The sequence below is a fragment of the Pecten maximus genome, chromosome 7 (assembly GCF_902652985.1).
Source record: "Pecten maximus chromosome 7, xPecMax1.1, whole genome shotgun sequence".
In the NCBI taxonomy this organism is placed as follows: Eukaryota; Metazoa; Mollusca; class Bivalvia; order Pectinida; family Pectinidae; genus Pecten; species Pecten maximus.
Window position 1 is genome coordinate 10,245,974 of NC_047021.1, and position 19,336 is coordinate 10,265,309.

Genomic DNA, 19,336 nt, shown 5'->3' on the forward strand with positions numbered 1-19,336 from the left:
CAGCATCATTAACTTAGTTATTTATTTATCATGTAAAACATCACATTACAAAATCATATTGGACACTAATCATATGGTCCCAGTAGAGACAATAGGAATGTTTAACTATAAATATCAACTAGAGCGGTTCTGTTAGGAAACAAAATATCACAATGGTTATCAAAGATAACAAAGAAGGCAAAGAGCTTCTACTAGTATTTACAAGCATCCCTGGCGTTTGTTCATTCAAATTGCTAAGCGCCTATCATCAATATTGTCCCAGAGTGTTGAGCATAAGCGCTTCGATATAACATCAACATGTGGAAACTGATATTCATGATTACGATACATGTTATATTTCTGCATAAATATATTCATTAAGCTTATATTAATGTTATCATTGGTTTATTATTTTAATATTTCCGAGTTACATATCAATATAAAACTGTGGAGGAAGTTTTCTGAAGTGACCAGTACGTCTATATCGGTTATCTTTCACAGATGTCTCTCCAAATCATCCAGCTAACGTCCTGGTTAACACCAATACAAAATGTACGTAAACATAAGATAAAACCTTTCATACAATTTTTTCTTTAGCCATTTATTAAATCATCAAAGCGAAGTGGCGGATTTATTGTTTACTCGTACTTTCTTCTTCCTCTTATGATTACATGTACTATATATTTTTCAGTTGCTACATTTATGATATTTTTCTAAGAAAACACTAACCTAATACCAATGAAACTTGGCATGGATATTGGTTCTAAGACCTATATATTGCAAATTAGATATTTTATGACACAATTTAAACCTTAGCGTTTTCACATTTCAATTTTTGATATCTAGGTAGCGATAGGTGGTTTGGAGGATTCTTAACAGTCCCATAGAAATTTGATACCACAGATATCTAAAATAAAATGCTTACCCAAAAGATTTCTTCTTAAGCAAAATCGTCTGTTAAAACAAGCTGAATCATAAATAATAGTGTTTACTTCAATGTATGAAAATACTTTATATAAGAGACAATGCGACCTTCATATTCATTTTCGGATATAATATTTTGAATCAGAGGGGAGTTTGTCTCAAACGGAAATCCCCATGGCACATTCTTTGACGACGGTTTAAATACTAACCGCAAAAAAACGTCCCAATATCCCAACTACATGTACGCAAATTATCGCGACGGCGACGACATCAATTTAGTTAACACAACGTATTGGTCCAGTAAATCGACCAACAATTCACTCCACTAAGAGACTCCACAGATAGAACGACGGAGTTAATATTAACAGAGACCTATATACTAAATTAATATACAGTGTAGGTCTCTGATATCAATAACAGCTCACAAGCCAATTTTCATTCAAAAACATGTATGCAATAGTACTTGAATACGTAATTCATATGAACCAATTCCTCCTCCACAATTTTACTACCGATGGCATTTATTAAAACTTCTAAAGAATAAATTTGACAGAAAGTATTGGCACACAGCGCTAGCATGGGCTAAGATAAGTGTTGCTTGGTTAATGATGAGGTATAAACACTCGTTAATTGATATGTAAACCGGTAGAGCTCTAATACGTCATGTCAAATCCAGAAAAGATCATTGTTCTGAAGAACAGTAGTTTAATTACAGTCGATGACAAACGGATTTTCTGCCATATTGCTCCTCCGACAAAGATCTCCTGACGCCTCCGTCGTAGTCAACGTCATATAGGTAGACATCTAACAGTAAATCAAATATTTATAGATCGTTTTTCGAACGTAAATCATGTGTTTGCCATGTCAGGGTCGATGACCGCTGGTAGATCGTCATTCATGTCCTTCAGGAGTTCCGACATACTGAAAACATATTTAAGATTGGAAGAAAGGCCAGGATTTAGGAGAACATACAATAGTACGGTTAGTTGAATAATTTAAGTTTTTCGCCCTACTTTTATAACATAATCATACTATCTTTATCTATGAAATTAATTTATACACTTTCGAAATATAGCGTAGGTATACATTTTTCTCTTGATAATATGCAGTATGCTCCTTAAAATAATAGTTTAATCATTATTAAAGTACTTTATGTTCAGAATATACAACATCCCTAAAGGTAAAACAGGTAAATTGATAAAATTTGAGGTAAATTATGCCGGACATTTAAGCCTGTAGTGATTCCTACCTCCTTCAATTGTATGACACACTCACTATTGCGCCGTTATTCCGACACGTTTTATACTACTATTTAAGCTCACACACAAGTATAGAGCTTTATAACATAAACTGTATATATATATATATATATATATTAGTAAATAACAGTCTTAATAACCTATCTCTGAAATCAATTTACGTACTAAGTGAAAGATGGATATTACCTATTGCCAGTGGCAAAGTTAACACATTAAAATTGTGAAGTATTGCCAGTTTAATCAAGTTTACATAAGGTTATGTATGCACTACATACAGTGTGCTACACGGAAATAGCTTTGGGCCAATTTGCAGACGTTGCATATGAAGGTCGTGTCATAAATCGATTTCATTTCATTATGGATTTTGGTTATTGATAAATCATTCTACTACAATAACACTTGATGCATGTATAAAGAGCTTACATTTATACATGTATCAAGCGCGGGATTTTATACATGTATATAGAAATTATTTTTCTTACACGCATTAAGAGCTTCCTTTTACACATCTATATAAAGCGCAACTTTATACATGTATATAAAATTTTCTTTATACATGTATAATGCACTTACCTTTATATTCATACCATCGTATATACATAATGTATACATATAATATAGCTTACTTGTACACGTTTATATAGAGCTTACTTTATAAAATGTTTAAAAAATACCAAAAAATTATATGTACAGTATATAAGAAAGTAGCCATACGTAAGGACATTATAGCTGACTTACCTTTCTATCTGTACACGAGTCTCTTCTACCAGAGACTGGTTCTCCGTCAATTCTTTCCCAAAACCATCCACTCTAAAACAATTAAGTAATCGTTCTAAAACTCTTAGCCACAAATCCTTATGTGTATTGTATAATATCCACGATGAAAATAAAAAACATAAAGGGGTCAGAGGGATCCAAAAGACAACTTTTAACAAGAGGCCTAGAGGGCCTGTATCGCTCACCTGGTTTCATGAGATATGAAACAAGAACTATGCTTAAGTATATGTGTCACTGGTATTGCTATGTCAATATATCATAAGCATTTTACATGGGTACATGAACATTGGTTTTATTGTAATTCTAAAAATGTCAATTTAGCCAAATTGATCCCTTTTGGCCCCGCCCCTCAGCCCCCCGGGGGGTCAGCCGCACCAATTGTACAATTTTGAATCTCAACCCCAAGGGGATGCTACCAGGCAAATATGAGCGATATCCATTACTTAGTTTCAGAGAAGTTGTTTATATCAATTAAGGCAAATTGACCCCTTCTGGCCCGCCCCTCAGCCCCACCATTTGTACAATTTTGAATCCCTACCCAAAGGGGATGCTACCAGTCAAATATGAGAGATATCCATTGCTTAGTTTCAGAGGAAAAGTTGTTTATAACAATTTAGCCAAACTAGCCCTCTTTGGCCCCGCCCCTAAGACCCCCAGGGGGTTAGCCCCTGACCATTTTGAATTCCTACCCCAAGTAGGGTCTACAAGGCAAATATAAGCGATATCCATTGCTTAGTTTCAGAGAAGTTGTTTATATCAATTGAGCCAAATTGACCCTGTTTGGCCCCACCCCTCAGCCCCCAGGGAGTCAGCCCCACCATTTGTACAATTTTGAGTCCCCAATCCATACTTATGCTACCAGGCAAATATGAGCGATATCCATCGCTCGGTTTCAGAGAAGAAGTCGTTTATATCAATAGAGCCAAATTGCCCACATTTGGCCCCGCCCCTCAGGCCCCTGGGGGTCAATCCCATCATTTGTACAATTTTGAGTCCCCACTCAATAGTGATGCTACCAGACAAATATGAACAATATCCATTGTTCCGTTTCAGAGAAGAAGTCGTTTATATCAATATAGCTCAATTGACATTTGGCCCCACCCCTCAGGCCCCTGGGGGGTCAGCCCAATCACTTGTACAATTTTGAATCCCCAACCCATAGTGATGCTACCAAGCAAATATGAGCGATATCCATTGCTCGGTTTCAGAGAAGAAGTCGTTTATAACAATATAGCTAAATTGACCCCTTTTGGCCCCGCCCCAGAGGCCCCCCCGGGGGTCAGCCCCATCATTTGTACAATTTTGAGTCCCCTACCCATAGGGATACTTCTGACCAAATTTGGTGAAATTCCGATCAGCGGTTTTGAAGAAGAAGTCAAACAAGAGGCCCATGGGCCTTAACGGTCACCTGAGATTTGAAATATTTCAGTTTATTTAATTGACCCTTTTTGCCCCCCCCCCCCCCCCCCCCTCCCCCCCTCATCAGCTCATAGGGGTCAGTCAGGGCCAACATATGCATATTATCAAAAGCACCATAAGACCCATCAAACTATAAAGAGTATTTGATTCCACCTTATTTCAGTCTTGAGAAGATTTTTGAAATTTCAGTCAATTTGACCCTTTTTAGCCCCGTCCATCAGCCCCGGGGGTCAGTCAGGGCCAACATGTACATGCCATCAAACTGTCATCCCTTGCTGACAATTTTTACAAAATTAGAATGAATTCCAAAAGAAATAAAACAAATAAAAGTCAAAGATGTTATTTCCCTATATAAACTATAGTAAAGTTAAGCCCCTCCCCAGGGGCAAACGTGAAACCCCTGGGTCATGAAATTTACAATTTTGGTAAAGCACCTTAAGACCCTTCCATCTATGAAGAGTGTTTGATTCCAGCATATCTGAGAGTAGAGAAGAAGATTTTTGAAATTTCAGTCAATTTGGCACTTTTTAGCCCCGCCCATCAGCCCCTGGGGGTCAGTCAGGGCCAACATGTGCATGCAATCAAACTGTCATCCCATGCTGACAATGTTTACAAAATTAGAATGAATTCCTATAGAAATAAAATAAATTAAAGTCAACAATGTGATTTCTCTATATAAACTATAGTAAAGTTTAGCCCCTCCCCAGGGGCAAACGTGAAACCCCTGGGTCATGAAATTTACAATTTTGGTAAAGCACCTTAAGACCCTTCCATCTATGAAGAGTGTTTGATTCCAGCATATCTGAGAGTAGAGAAGAAGATTTTTGAAGTTTTAGTCAATTTGACCCTTTTTGGCCCCGCCCCTCAGGCCCCTGGGGGGTTGGGACCATATAATTTACAATTTTGGTTGACCTTTAGCCATAGAAGCTTCCTGCCAAATTTCATAGAATTTGGTTGGTGGGTTTTGGAGAAGAAGTCGAAAATGTAAATTGTTTACGGACGCACGACGGACGACGCACGACGCACGACGCACGACGACGGACAAAAGGGGATTAGAATAGGTCACTTGAGACTTTGTCTCAGGTGACCTAAAAAGTCAATTGTTGACGGACGGACGGACGGACGGACGACGGACGCCACAGTATGGCATAAGCTCACCTTGGTCCTTTGGACCAGGTGAGCTAAAAATCCAACAATGGAACCGATATATTGATATATATTGTAACATATTCATACTTTAACAAAAAATACATGTTCTAAAAATACAATGCAACATGATTGAATGTAATTTACAGCTTATATAAAAAATCAAAGTACTGTAAGTACTGTAGCGCTAAAACTCTTGTGCAATTTTATCAGTTGACAATATTTTACACTTTTTTTTCTGTTGGAATTGTATCACAAACAGGATTTCCCTTATTTTTGAGCAAGTCGGTATTCAGTTCTTCAATTGGTTCATTATCGTAATTTCACAGATAACACGTTTGGACCTGACCAAACTCACATGTCCATTGTATTCATTTCAGTTAGCCAAAAGCCGTTTGAAAGTGTTAACACAGTTGTTTCATTGAATATGGTTGATGTTAACTTATTCCAACACACGTTGTTGACTTCTATTACATGAACGCACAAGTCAAATGTGTGAAGCAGTGTCAAGGTAAAAATGAATGTCAGACGGACACTGCAACATTTTGAAGCGTTTTACCCTGGTCGTTGTATTGAAAAGATTTAGTGAAAAGACTATTCCGACTCTCAACGCTATCAGATTAATTAAATCTTAAAGAATGAAGAATTTGGTCGGACTCTACAATTTTTAAGGAAACTCGCCATATTCTGATTCAGTCAATGCATGGAAAGGGTAGGTGGTATATCTTATCAATAAACGGGCCACAAATCCACCAATTGCAAAAGTGGCAATCGAATATGGCCGAGCTGTTAAGGCATGTCAACATGTTACTAAGGTTGATGGAAATCTCTCGGACTACACATACTCCCAAACAACCTAAAATTCTACTTGCACACATGTATTAATGGCAACCCAAGATCACATATATATGGCTTGGTCGATGCCCCCATAATAGTTATATCTGTTTTCTATGTCAATGCCACGAAATTGCAAAAAAATGGGGACGGAGTTATTAGGAAGAGTACCGGGAACTGGCAACGGTGTTTGGTGTATTTGAGGTATTTGCCGAAACGAAGAAAAACAAGAGATCCAAGAGGGATCTTGGCGTCCACCATTGAATGATCTTTATAGATTCCATGTCAGATTGATATTCTCTATATTTTCTCTTCCTCGTCCTATAAACAGCAAGGGTGTGCCATGTTTAGGAGGTTGAGGAAAGCCAGAGTACCTGGAGAAAAAACCACCGGCCTACGGTCAGGACAAAGGGAACCTATATATGAAATTTGAGATTTAGCGATAATGGCTGTCTGTCGGCCATGCTGTTTTCAGATTGGTCCCAAAATGCAATACGAGGGACTAAGAGGAACCTACATATGAAATTTCAGGAGGATCCCTTCTGTACTCTCTGAGAAATAGCGATAACAAACTTCAATTGTCAAAATCTAAGATGGCTGTCGGTCATGTTGTTTTCCGATTGGCCCCAACATGAAATATGCATACATTGTTACTAGGGTCCAAGGGCAACAACCTACATATGAAACTTCAGAAAGATCCCTTTAGTACTTTCTGAGAAATAGCGATAATAAACTTCAATTGTCAAAATCCAAGATGACTGCCTGTCGGCCATGTTGTTTTCTGACTGGTCCCAAAATGAAATATGCATACATTGTAACTAGGGACCAAGGGCAACCTACATATGAGATGGTGGGCTAAAAATCAGATGGTGGGCTAAAAATGGGGTCATAATTGATATTAATTTCAGAGAATGGACTCAAGTATATGTTCTACATTGCACAACTGTATCTTATGTAAAATTTTAGGGGTTTATTTTTCAATCTTTAATGATTCACAGCCCGATTCCCGTCTGAGTTGAATATTAATTCAATAGTTCTATATGTTGTTTAAATAGCATAATTATTAAGACATAAATTGAAATATTAAAGACACTTGAATAAACTGTATATTTTTTTCAATAATCAACACAAAGGTTGCTGCATTGAAATCATCTAAATTTTAAGAACATCTTTTTTTGATATACATATGTTACACCATAACTTTTTTACACGTTTTATAATTCCAACATCCTCATTATGCAAATTCCACATGAACTTGTATAATATAAAATAAGAATAAAAGATAATGATTTAATATATTATCCATGGTTATACATATTACATAATATGCAAGAAATAGTGAGTGCGTGGCACAGTAGAATGGTGATTTGCAGTCTTTTGTGGTATTTTATATAAATTATACAAAGGCAACGCAATTACCAGTTTGTATTATTACTTTACCTTGATAAGTAAGATTATGAACTATATATGATTGACTACTCAGATTCAATTTCTGTATGAAATATTTATTATAAAGATTTACTGGGCAATACGACTTTCAACATATTTCAATTATACATTCACAGTTATGGAAGTAATTTCTACCATATATGAAGATAAATTTCTCACACATGGGAAGATTTATAAGTTGACATATCTGTGTATCTCTATAACCGGCCAGTGTATTGAAAGATTTCCTGAGGCTATACCTGAACTGTCCAGGTAATCAAAGAGTGTCACACCTGTACCAGCAGGGGTGAGGAGAGGAGGGGAGGGGGAGGTGGTGGTGGTGGGGGTTGTTAACCTATTAGACCTTCATTTTTCACCTGCGAGATATACCCAGAGTTTCATAAGACTGTCTTTATAATAACTTTAACAAGATGTAAATCATCTTGGAAGGTTTAATGATACAGTATAATTTGTCGTTTTGTATCGGATTAGAAAACTCTACTGAGCTAGATCTAGTTACACTTCTTTTGCATTAAAACATATGTACTTGTACAATTAATACAATAATTAGAATAAGACCATCAAATGTTAGACGGCTATAAAAATTCAAAATTTACACGGTGCAGATGTCATTAAAAAGTTGTTACATTTCAATCTAAATATATAAAGTAAATTTCGGACCAATATTAAAACGATTTCCGGTGAAGATAGACGACAGAGTTTTTACAAGAATTTATTTAATATATCTGTGTTTCTTTTATACTCAGAACATTTTAAACATACAGTTATTACAGTCACAATATGTATATGTATAAGTAGATATACGTTTCTGTCTTTTTTCTTCTTTTCTTTTTATAAAAATTCATGTTTATAAGTTTCGTTTGAAAAATAAATAAAAAAAAAGAGAGAGAGAGAGAGACAGATTTTGCCGATTTTTGTGAGAGAATGGCTGCAGTTCGGTCCCAATATTCTTAAGTCAATTGAAATATACTGTTTCTTAGCAAATATATCTAGGTTGTAAATAATATAATTTCAATTCAGGTAAAGTTGTTAATTGGAGAATTCACCTGTGACCAACTTTGGCGACAGTCGGAGTGTTTCACGGTTGGCTGACTCTTGTAATTAACCCCTTGGGGTCAATTAGTGTCACTGACCATAGCTAACCTACACTTTGGTGAGTCTGCATTTGCAAATGTTTACTCGATTCTCATTGGATGAGCACAGTACTCCGCACGCGGACGCGCACATGTGTACCGAGATGACAACTTTTAACTGGAATGACGACCATAGCGAACTCTTTTTGAATACTTTAGCAAATAATATCGAAAACATTAACGCGTCCGTTACACTGACCGGTGAGGTAACACAGCAATATATCGATACATGTGTTGACCGCTTTACTAAGGAGTTAAACTGTGCTATGAATCCTTTTATCGCCCGTGTTAATTCGAACCGAAATACCGAGGGTGCAATGAGGCGTGACAAGACAAATATGTCTAGAGGCGCACACATCAGCGAGGACAAACCTTGGTTTGACTCTGACTTAAAACGTTTATTTTATAGTTACAAAAACGCTTTGAATATATTTAACAAATGTAAATCTACAGAAAATCACAAAAATCTTATTGATAAAAAAAGGTTGTATAAATCGACCGAAGTCATTAAAAAGAAAAACTATATTAGATTTGAAAGGGACATGTTGGAATACATGAGGAAATTTAGTCCGAAACAGTTCTTCAAGAAATTTTCAACTTCTAAAGCATCCGGTCCCGAAATGAGTATGAGTGTTTTGTATAATCATTTTAAAGATCTGGCTGCTGAGGCAAGAGATGAAACTTGTTCTGCGAATATTTTTGTAAACGATCCAAATGAAAGCTCTGTGCCATTGTTTGAAGAATTAGACTGCCCTATTACTATGGATGAAATTGATAAAGCTATTCGTAATTTGAATCGGGGAAAATCACATGGAGTTGATGGAATTTTGAATGAATGTTTTTTAGTTGGTAAAAATTTATTACTGCCTGCCTTATGTACATTATTTAATAAAATTTTGGACTCCGGATGCTTCCCTACTGACTGGTCCGTCGCTATTATAACTCCGGTCTATAAAAAAGGTGTAAAAACAAACCCTAATAATTTTAGAGGCATTAGCCTGTTGAGTTGTCTTGGTAAATTGTTCACGTCTATTTTAAATACGAGACTTCTGAAGTGGTCTGAATCATATGATGTTATCACGGATGCTCAGTTTGGATTTCGCAGTGGTCTCAGTACGGTAGATGCGATTTTTGCTCTACATTCAATTATAACAAAAACTTTTAGTGAAAATAAACGCTTGTATTGTTGTTTTGTTGATTTTCGTAAAGCGTTTGATAGTGTAGACAGAATAAACCTGTGGTATAAACTGTCAAAATTAGGAGTCAGAGGCAAGCTTTTACATGTTATTAAATCAATTTATAGTAATGTTAAATCCTGTGTAAAATTCAAAGGATACTTATCTGAATTTTTTGAAAACAATATCGGTTTATTACAAGGCGAAATTTTGTCGCCAATACTTTTCTCTATGTACGTTAATGATTTTGAGTCTTTTTTCATCTCTAAATGCAACAGCAAATATGATTTTGAAGAGTTAAGTTTATTTCTTATGTTATATGCTGATGATTTAGTCCTGTTTTCGGAATCTGTCGAAGGTCTACAGAACCTACTAGATAACCTGGACGATTATTGCTCACAATGGAAATTAACTGTGAATAGTGAAAAAACAAAAGTTGTGGTTTTCCGTAAAGGCGGTAAAATTCGAAATAATGAATCGTGGACTTACCACGGGAAAAAACTTGATAGTGTTGACGAATTTTCTTACCTTGGTGTAAACCTTAGATACAACAATAAATTCACGAATTTACAAAAAAAATTGGCGGACCAAGGACGTAAAGCCATGTTTGCTTTATTTTCTAAATGTTCAAATATGAGTTTAAATTGTAAAACCATGTTGAGTTTGTTTGATACTTATGTAAGTAGTATTCTGTTTTATGCATGTGAAGTGTGGGGCTCGACCAAAGGACCAGATATTGAAAATGTACATGTTCTTTTTTGTAAGAAATTACTTAAGGTTAAAAAATCAACAAATAATGTAACAGTTTACTGGGAACTTGGTCGTTTGCCCTTAGAATATACACGCAGATATAGAATTATTAAATATTGGTTCAAACTACTCGACACAAAAAACTGTATTTTGAATACTGCATATGATTTTTTATTAAGTAAAAACACTGGTTATCTTTTAATTGGGTACACGGTGTAAAGGAGTTATTATGCTCTTTAGGTTTCGGCGAAATATGGTTCTGTCAATCACCAAATAACTCTGAAACTATTTTACCTTGTATACGACAAAGAATTTTTGACCAAGCCCAACAGTATTTGAGAGATGCATTAGAAAAGTCCTCGAAATGTGTTTTATATAAACATATTGTGGATAATTTTTCTATTCAGTTTTATTTAACTAAGTATATACCTATGAAATTCAGAATATGTTTATCAAAACTACGCATGTCTGCGCATTCCTTAGCAATCGAAACTGGCCGCTTTAACAATATTGATCGAATTTTGAGACACTGTTTAATTTGTAAATCAACGACTGAGATAGAAGATGAATACCATTTTGTATTAATATGTAATAAGTATACCAATTTAAGAAGGCGCCTCATTAAGAAATACTATTGGCAAAAGCCTTCAATGTTCAAATTGATACAGTTATTAAGTGTACAAAATATCAAAGAATTAAGTCGCTTAGGCAAATTTATATTTGAAGCAAACAAAATCCGATCTTTACATCTTTAATCCGTACTCCACTTTGTATTTGTACTGTAGCATTGCTGTTCTATGCCATTATCATGTATTGTTTTGTTTATAATATGTACTTATGGGCCGTATGGCCTACAGTCAATAAAGAAATTGAAAATTGAAATATAGGACAACACAAAAGAACTTTCATGCAGCACTAGTGTTAGTCAAAATTTTAAGCGTCAAATTTACGAGCGGCTCAAATTATTTTCTGCGTCCATGCACTGATTTAAGATATTGAAATTATTATAAAATTATATTTGCAAATGAGCTACGAAAAGATAGTACTAAATCTATCTTTAGCCTACTGTACTACAGCTAAGCCTTACTGTTTGTTTGTGTTAAAAGGCCATTTACATTCTGAGCAAATATGAATTAAAACAACTATAAACACGCATGCGAATATATATCTTTTCTTGAAATATAGATAGATATAATTATTATAAATATATATACAAAAAAAAAAAAAAAAAAATGCTGCTGCCGGGAATTGAACCCCGGCCGCCACGGTGGAACGCACCACCTCAACCTACTGAGCTAACCGGGACGTTAGTTAAAGTGAAGACATTTTATAAATAAGAGGCTATTTAGTCTAACATTAGTTTTCTTTTCTTTCAAAATTCATCTTTATATTATATTTTCATTGCAAAATAAGTTAACAGAATGATGAAAAACCTTACAGTGTTGCATACTTGTGCAAATTTGCCAATATAGATATCACAGTAGTCAAGTAATTTTACAAAATACCAACCGGGGGGGTAAAAAGTGCGTTGCGTGCCCACCTCTCAAAAGCGCTGACAATAGCTGCTAAAACCTATGGTTTTAGCGCTAAAAATGTATATGAAACTGCTGTAATGATGATAGAGTTACACGGACGCCTACTCACCCATACTTCATGTCCTGTGCTAAGGACTTTCTGATCAATGATGCAGGTTTCTGTGGTGGGGGTAGTGTTTCAGGTACGCCCTATAATAAACAAGAGGCCCATGGGCCTTAACGGTCACCTGAGATTTGAAATAATTCAGTTAATTTAATTGACCATTTTTGGCCCCGCCCATAAGCCCCTAGGGGTCAGTCAGGGCCAACATGTGCATATTATCAAACTTTCATCCCATGCTGAAAATGTTAACCAAGTTAGAATGAATTCCAATAGAAACCAAACAAATCAGTCAAAAATGTGATTTCCCTATATAAACTATAGTAAAATTTACCCCATCCCCCGGGAGTAAATGTGTGACCCCAGGGTCATGAAATTCACAATTTTAGTAAAGCACCTTAAGACCCTTTCATCTATAAACAGTATTTGATTCTATCTTATTTCAGTCTGAAAAGAAGATTTTTGAAATTTCAGTCAATTTGACCCTTTTTAGCCCCGCCCATCAGCCCCTACGAGTCAGTCAGGGCCAACATGTGCATACCCTCGAACTGCCATCCCAAGCTGATAATGTTAACCAAATTAGAATGAATTCCAATAGAAATCAAACATATTATAGTCAAAAATGTGATTTCCCTATATAAACTACAGTAAAGTTTACCCCCTCCCCAGGGGCAAACTTGAGACCCCAGGGTCATGAAATTCACAATTTTAGTAAAGCACTTTAAGATGTTTCCAACTAGAAAGAGTATTTGATTCCACCTTATTTCCGTCTTGAGAAGAAGATTTTTTAAACTTCAGTCAATTTGACCCTTTTTAGCCCTGCCCATTAGCCCCTGGGGGTCAGTCAGGGCCAACATGTGTATACCATCAAACTGCCTTCACAAGGTGATAATGTTAACCAAGTTAGAATGAATTCTAATAGAATTCAAACAAATTATAATAAAAAATGTGATTTCCCTATATAAACTATAGTAAAGTTTACCCCCTCCCCAGGGGCAAACTTGAGATCCCAGGGTCATGAAATTCACAATTTTAGTAAAGCGCCTTAAGGCCCTTCCAACTATAAGAAGTATTTGATTTCACCTTATTTTGGTCTTGAGAAGAAGATTTTTTAAATTTCAGTCAATCTGACCCTTTTTACCCCCACCCATCAGCCCCTGGGGGTCAGTCAGGGCCAACATGTGCATGCCATCAAACTGTCATCCCATGCTGACAATATTTACCAAATTAGAATGAATTCCAAAAGAAATAAAACAAACAAGAGGCCCAGAGGGCCTGTATCGCTCACCTGGATTTCATGAGATATGAAACAAGATGATGATTAAGTATATTTGTCACTGGTATTGCTATGTCAATATATCATAGGCATTTTATATGGGTACGTGAGGATTTGATGTCAAAAAATGTATTAATCCATGAAATAAAATTAACTTTTGGCACAACCCCATAGGGATGCTACCACACAAATGTAAGTGATATCCATTGCTTAGTTTCAGAAAAGAAGTTGTTTAAACCAATTGACCCCTTTTGACCCCGCCTTCTGCACCCCGGGGGGAGTGGGGGTCAGTTCCTTCCCTTATAAAATTTTGAATCCCTACCCAAAAGGATGCTACCAGGCAAATATGAGCGATATATCTTGCTTAGTTTCAGAGAAGAAGTTGTTCATATCAATTAAGCCAAATTGACCCCTCTTGGCCCCGCCCCTCAGGCCCCCGGGGGGTCAGCCTCACCATTTGTACAATTTTGAATGCCCACCCAATAGTGATACTACCAGGCAAATATGAGCAATATCCATTGCTTGGTTTCAGAGAAGAAGTCGCTAATATCAATATAGCCCAATTGACCACATTTGGCCCCGCCACTCAGGCCCCCGGGGGGTCAGCTCCATCATTTGTACAATTTTTAATCCCCACCCCATAGTGATGCTACTAGGCAAATATGAGCGATATCCATCGCTTGGTTTCAGAGAAGAAGTCGTTTATATTAAGAGAGCCAAATTGACCCCTTTTGGCCCCGCCGCTCAGACCCCTTGGGGGTCAGCCCCACCATTTGTACAATTTTGAATCCCCACTCCATAGGGATGCTACCAGGTAAATATGAGTGATATCCATAGCTTAGTTTCAGAGCAGAAGTCGTTTATATTAATTCTGTAAAACTGACCCATTTTGGCCCCGCCCCTCAGACCCCAGGGGGTCAGCCCCGTCATTTGAACAATTTCAAATTCCTACCCCAAGGTGATGCTACCAGTAAAATATGAGAGATATCCATTGTTTGGTTCCAGAGAAGAAGTCAATTATATGAATATAGCCCGATTGACCACATTTGGCCCCGCCCCTCAGGCCCCTGGGGGGGTCAGTCCCATCATTTGTACAATTTTAAATCCCAACCCCATAGTGATGCTACCAGGCAAATATGAGTGACAGGCATTGCTCGGTTTCAGAGAAGAAGTCGTTTATATCAAAATAGCCAAATTGACCACATTTGGCCCCACCCCTCAGGCCCCTGGGGGGTCAGCCCCATCATTTGTACAATTTTGAATCCCCACCCCATAATGATGCTACCAGGTAAATATGAGCGATAGCCATTGCTTGGTTTCAGAGAAGAAGTCGTTTATATCAATATAGCCAGATTGACCACATTTGGCCCCGCCCCTCAGGCCCCTGGGGAGTCAGCCCCATCATTTGTACAATTTTGAATCCCCACCCCATAGTGAGGCTACCAGGCAAATATGAGTGATAGCCATTGCTTGGTTTCAGAGAAGAAGTCATTTATATCAATAGCGCAAAAATGACCCCTTTTGGCCCCGCCCCAGAGGCCCCCAGGGGGTCAGCCCCATCATTTGTACAATTCTGAGTCCCCTACCCATATAGATGCTTCTGACCAAATTTGGTCAAATTCTGATGTGTGGTTATGAAGAAGAAGTCAATTGTTGACGGACGGACGGACGACGGACGGAGGACGGACGACGGACGATGGACGCAACGGTATGGCATAAGCTCACCTTGGTCCTTCGGACCAGGTGAGCTAATAAAAGTCAAAAATGTGATTTCCCTATATAAACTATAGTAAAGTTTACCCCCTCCCCAGGGGCAAACGTGAGACCCCTGGGTCATGAAATTTACAATTTTGGTAAAGCACCTTAAGACCCTTCCATCTATGAAGAGTGTTTGATTCCACCATATCTGAGAGTAGAGAAGAAGATTTTTGAAGTCTTAGTCAATTTGACCCTTTTTAGCCCCACCCCTCAGGCCCCTGGGGGTAGGGGACCATATAATTTACAATTTTGGTTGACCTTTAGCCATAGAAGCTTCCTGCCAAATTTCATGGAATTTCGTTTAGGGGTTTTGGAGAAGAAGTCGAAAAGGCAAATTGTTTACGGACGGACGACGCACGACGCACGACGACGGACAAAAGGGGATTAGAATAGGTCACTTGAGACTTTGCCTCAGGTGACCTAAAAAGCTAATAATCTGAATGGTTATAACATGTATACATCACAACCAATCAGGTACAGACACAGTTACGAGAAAGTGTTTCCTTAAAACTGATATCTGGTACTAGATTTCTACCTATTGCATTAACGTACCTGCAAAATTTTCACAAGATCCCCAATGGATGACCTCAGATCTTCTAGTTTTCCTCCAAGCTCTTTGATACTTTGTGAAAATCCAGTGTAATGTCTACAAAAATGTTGAATAATATAAATTCGCTCATCAGTGAAAAATCAATGAAATGCATACTCTGCTTACTCACAAAGTCAGCTATTCTAACTTCGTGGGATTTAGTATTTTCATAATTGTAATCAAAACAACGGTAAGTTTAATTCAAACCAATGAATACACTTAAACAAATATATCATGGGATGGATGATGTCTAAATTTATAGAATATTTAATCAACAACGACTCTCCTAGGATTTTTACAATAACTACCTGTGCCATACGATGAACTTTAGATGTGTTTCTTCCAAACTTTTCCGACAATCCTCAAAGCCATGAAGAGCTTTCTTATGGAGATCCTCCATTGCCTTCCTAGAATGCAGAAGCAAATATGTATGCCAACCATTGTATAATGTAGCATTGGTCCTATTATTTACTATTACAGAAATGTCCACGTCTTATCTGCTGTATCAGCTTTATTGACAATATCAGTATCATGAATTATTCTACCAATAGTATAATCTCCATTACTGAAAATAAAGACTGTACATAATAAACAACAGTCGTACCTGTCAAAAGCAAACATTTTCTGTTCATGGTACGTCAGACGGTGCTTACATCTGTATTCTCTGAACTTTTGGAGCCGTGCCTTGCTCAGATCAACAACTCTGTCAGCCTTCCCTTCCCTGATAGAAATGGGATGAAAGGTATGTCAATGTCTGATCGCAATCGAAAGGTTAACATAAGATCATATTAAATGGTTTTAATGAAAAAGATAGTAAACACAGATGTTTGATTTCCGCATATCTTCCTAACTTTATTGGTTTCAATCAATAGCTTATACATTTTTGCGATGGTAGGTTTATGGGAGGACTGTGCAGCGGAATACTGACCATTGCTGGTTCTGTAGGACGGTACTGTCAGATATACTCCATGCCTCCTTAGCAGCCTCGTACTCATCACTGACATTCTTCAGCCTCTTGCCGCACTTCTGAAGCTTTTCGCGTATCTGGAGGAGAGGTAGATATTTATCTATGTTATTACGTATAGATCAAACACAACATCACAACATACGTTTATCAAACACGGAGTCATGTACATACAGTCACGCCAGGAGAAACATGATATTGTCACAAATTATAGCTACGTAACCTACGTATTTAATTCTGCCATTACGTGCACCTCTAGGAAAACGTTCGCCCGGTGAGAATTTTTCACCCAGTTTAGTGCTCCCTCTTAGCCTATATGAAATTATATTGCTGTATCTACAACAGTCATGTACTTTCTTGCCATGTTGCTGTTCTTCAACTAGGATGAATCTGCTGTCCTCCGGCCGCCATTCCCATTTGCTTATAACGGCGTATTTGCTTCCGGTTGTGTTGCTTTTCGTCCATTTCCATCACAATGTTGATCTGGTGTGTTGATGTCCAGCTGCTCCACTAAGATTTCAATTGTATATTGCCGTCTGGTCATGTGTTGATGTGACTTCTTGACATGTTTTCCACCACGTCGACCACAATGGATAGCCTTTAGCCTCCTTAATAATGGCGGGTATATACTTTGTTATGCTGCTTGATTTCTCTTCATTGTTTCAATCAGACTGCCATGGTGCGTCTTCTTCATGTTTTTTCCCTACTCCATGTCGACTGATGTTGCCAAAATCAGTATGTTACTTCCTAAATCAAGTCTCCCAGACCAGAATATATATGAGCAGTGCAATGGTTGTGATATCGTCACGTCGTGTCTTTTCTTGTTTTAATGAAGCCATTGCATCATGACAAATGTCACAAGTGCGACAGAAACAACAAAGAATGTCGGAATATCGACATGATAACGAAACCGTAATAAGATACAAGTATTTCCCAGAGTTTCTTTTCGTGTATTCTCGATATGTCTTTAGTGTCACTTGGTCTAATACTGCCTTATATTTGTTTTATATCCAATGGTCCCCTGCAGTTAATTACTTCTTTAGAGCCTATTGCAGTAATTTCGTTATAAACTTGCATCTTAATTTGTTTTCTTTTTATTGTCTTCTAGCCCATTCCTCCTTCATTTAGTATCTCCTTCACCATTACCTCATGTGTAACAACTTGTCCACGGGCAAAGCTCATATAAAGATCTTTTAACATTGGTCTTATCATAAACAAGAGGCCCATGGGGCTGTATTGCTTACCTGGTTGGATAAGACCCAATGTCAAAATAATGTTCATATTCAATTTGTTTTATTTGTCAATCTCAAACAATGCTATATATAGTTATAGTGTGGGGATCCCAACTGCTTTAAAGAAATAACGAAGTCCAGACTCTCTAAAGGGTCTGCAAGACCTCAACAATTGTTTTTAGAACATGCATTCATCACTTTATGACTAGTAGCGATTTAAATGAATTACCTTTATTTCCCTATGGGGCCCTGCCCATTTGGCCCCTTTGGGGGTCAAAGTCATCATTAATGCAAGATCTGTTCCCCTTCCCCAAAAGATGTTTTTGACTAAATTGGGTTCAAATCCATTCATAACTTATGACTAGTAGCGATTTAAAGGAATTACCTCTATTTCCCCTATTTGGTCATGCCCCTTTGGCCCCTTGGGGGTCAGAGTCACCATTTATGCAAAATCTGTTCCCCTTCCCCAAAGGATGTTTCTGACTAAATTGGGTCCAAATCCATTCATAACTTTATGACTTGTAGCGATTTAAAGGAATTACCTCAATTTCCCCTATTGGGCCCTGCCCCTTTGGCCACTTGGGGCCAGAGTCACCATTTATGCAAAATCTGTTCCCCTTCCCCCAAGGATGTTTCTGACCAAATCAGGTTCAAATCCATTCATAACTTTATGACTTGTAGCGATTTAAAGGAATTACCTCTATTTCCCCTATTTGGCCATGCCCCTTTGGCCCCTTGGGGGTCAGAGTCACTATTTTTGCAACATCTGTTCCCCTTCCACAAAAGATGTTTCTGACTAAATTGGGTCCAAATCCATTCATAACTTTATGACTAGTAGAGATTTAAAGGAATTACCCCTATTTCCTCTATTGGGCCCCGCCCCTCAAGCCCCTTGGGGGTCAGAGTCACCATTGATGCAAAATCTGTTCCCCTTCCCCCAAGGATGTTTCTGACTAAATTGGGTCCAAATCCATTCATAACTTTATGACTAGTAGCGATTTAAAGGAATTACCTCAATTTCCTCTATTGGGCCCGCC

The 19,336-nt window shown here is 37.4% G+C and overlaps 1 protein-coding gene across 1 annotated transcript in view; it reads right to left on the minus strand.

Moving 5' to 3' along the window:
* The window catches only part of LOC117331565 (inhibitor of nuclear factor kappa-B kinase subunit epsilon-like), a 32,258-nt gene continuing 12,922 nt past the window's right edge, over positions 1-19,336 (minus strand). The window contains 7 exon segments of the mRNA XM_033890354.1: positions 1-1,824; positions 2,901-2,972; positions 12,490-12,569; positions 16,067-16,160; positions 16,412-16,510; positions 16,708-16,824; positions 17,032-17,147. Coding sequence (XP_033746245.1) covers positions 1,752-1,824; positions 2,901-2,972; positions 12,490-12,569; positions 16,067-16,160; positions 16,412-16,510; positions 16,708-16,824; positions 17,032-17,147 — 651 coding nt within the window. The 3' untranslated portion in view covers positions 1-1,751.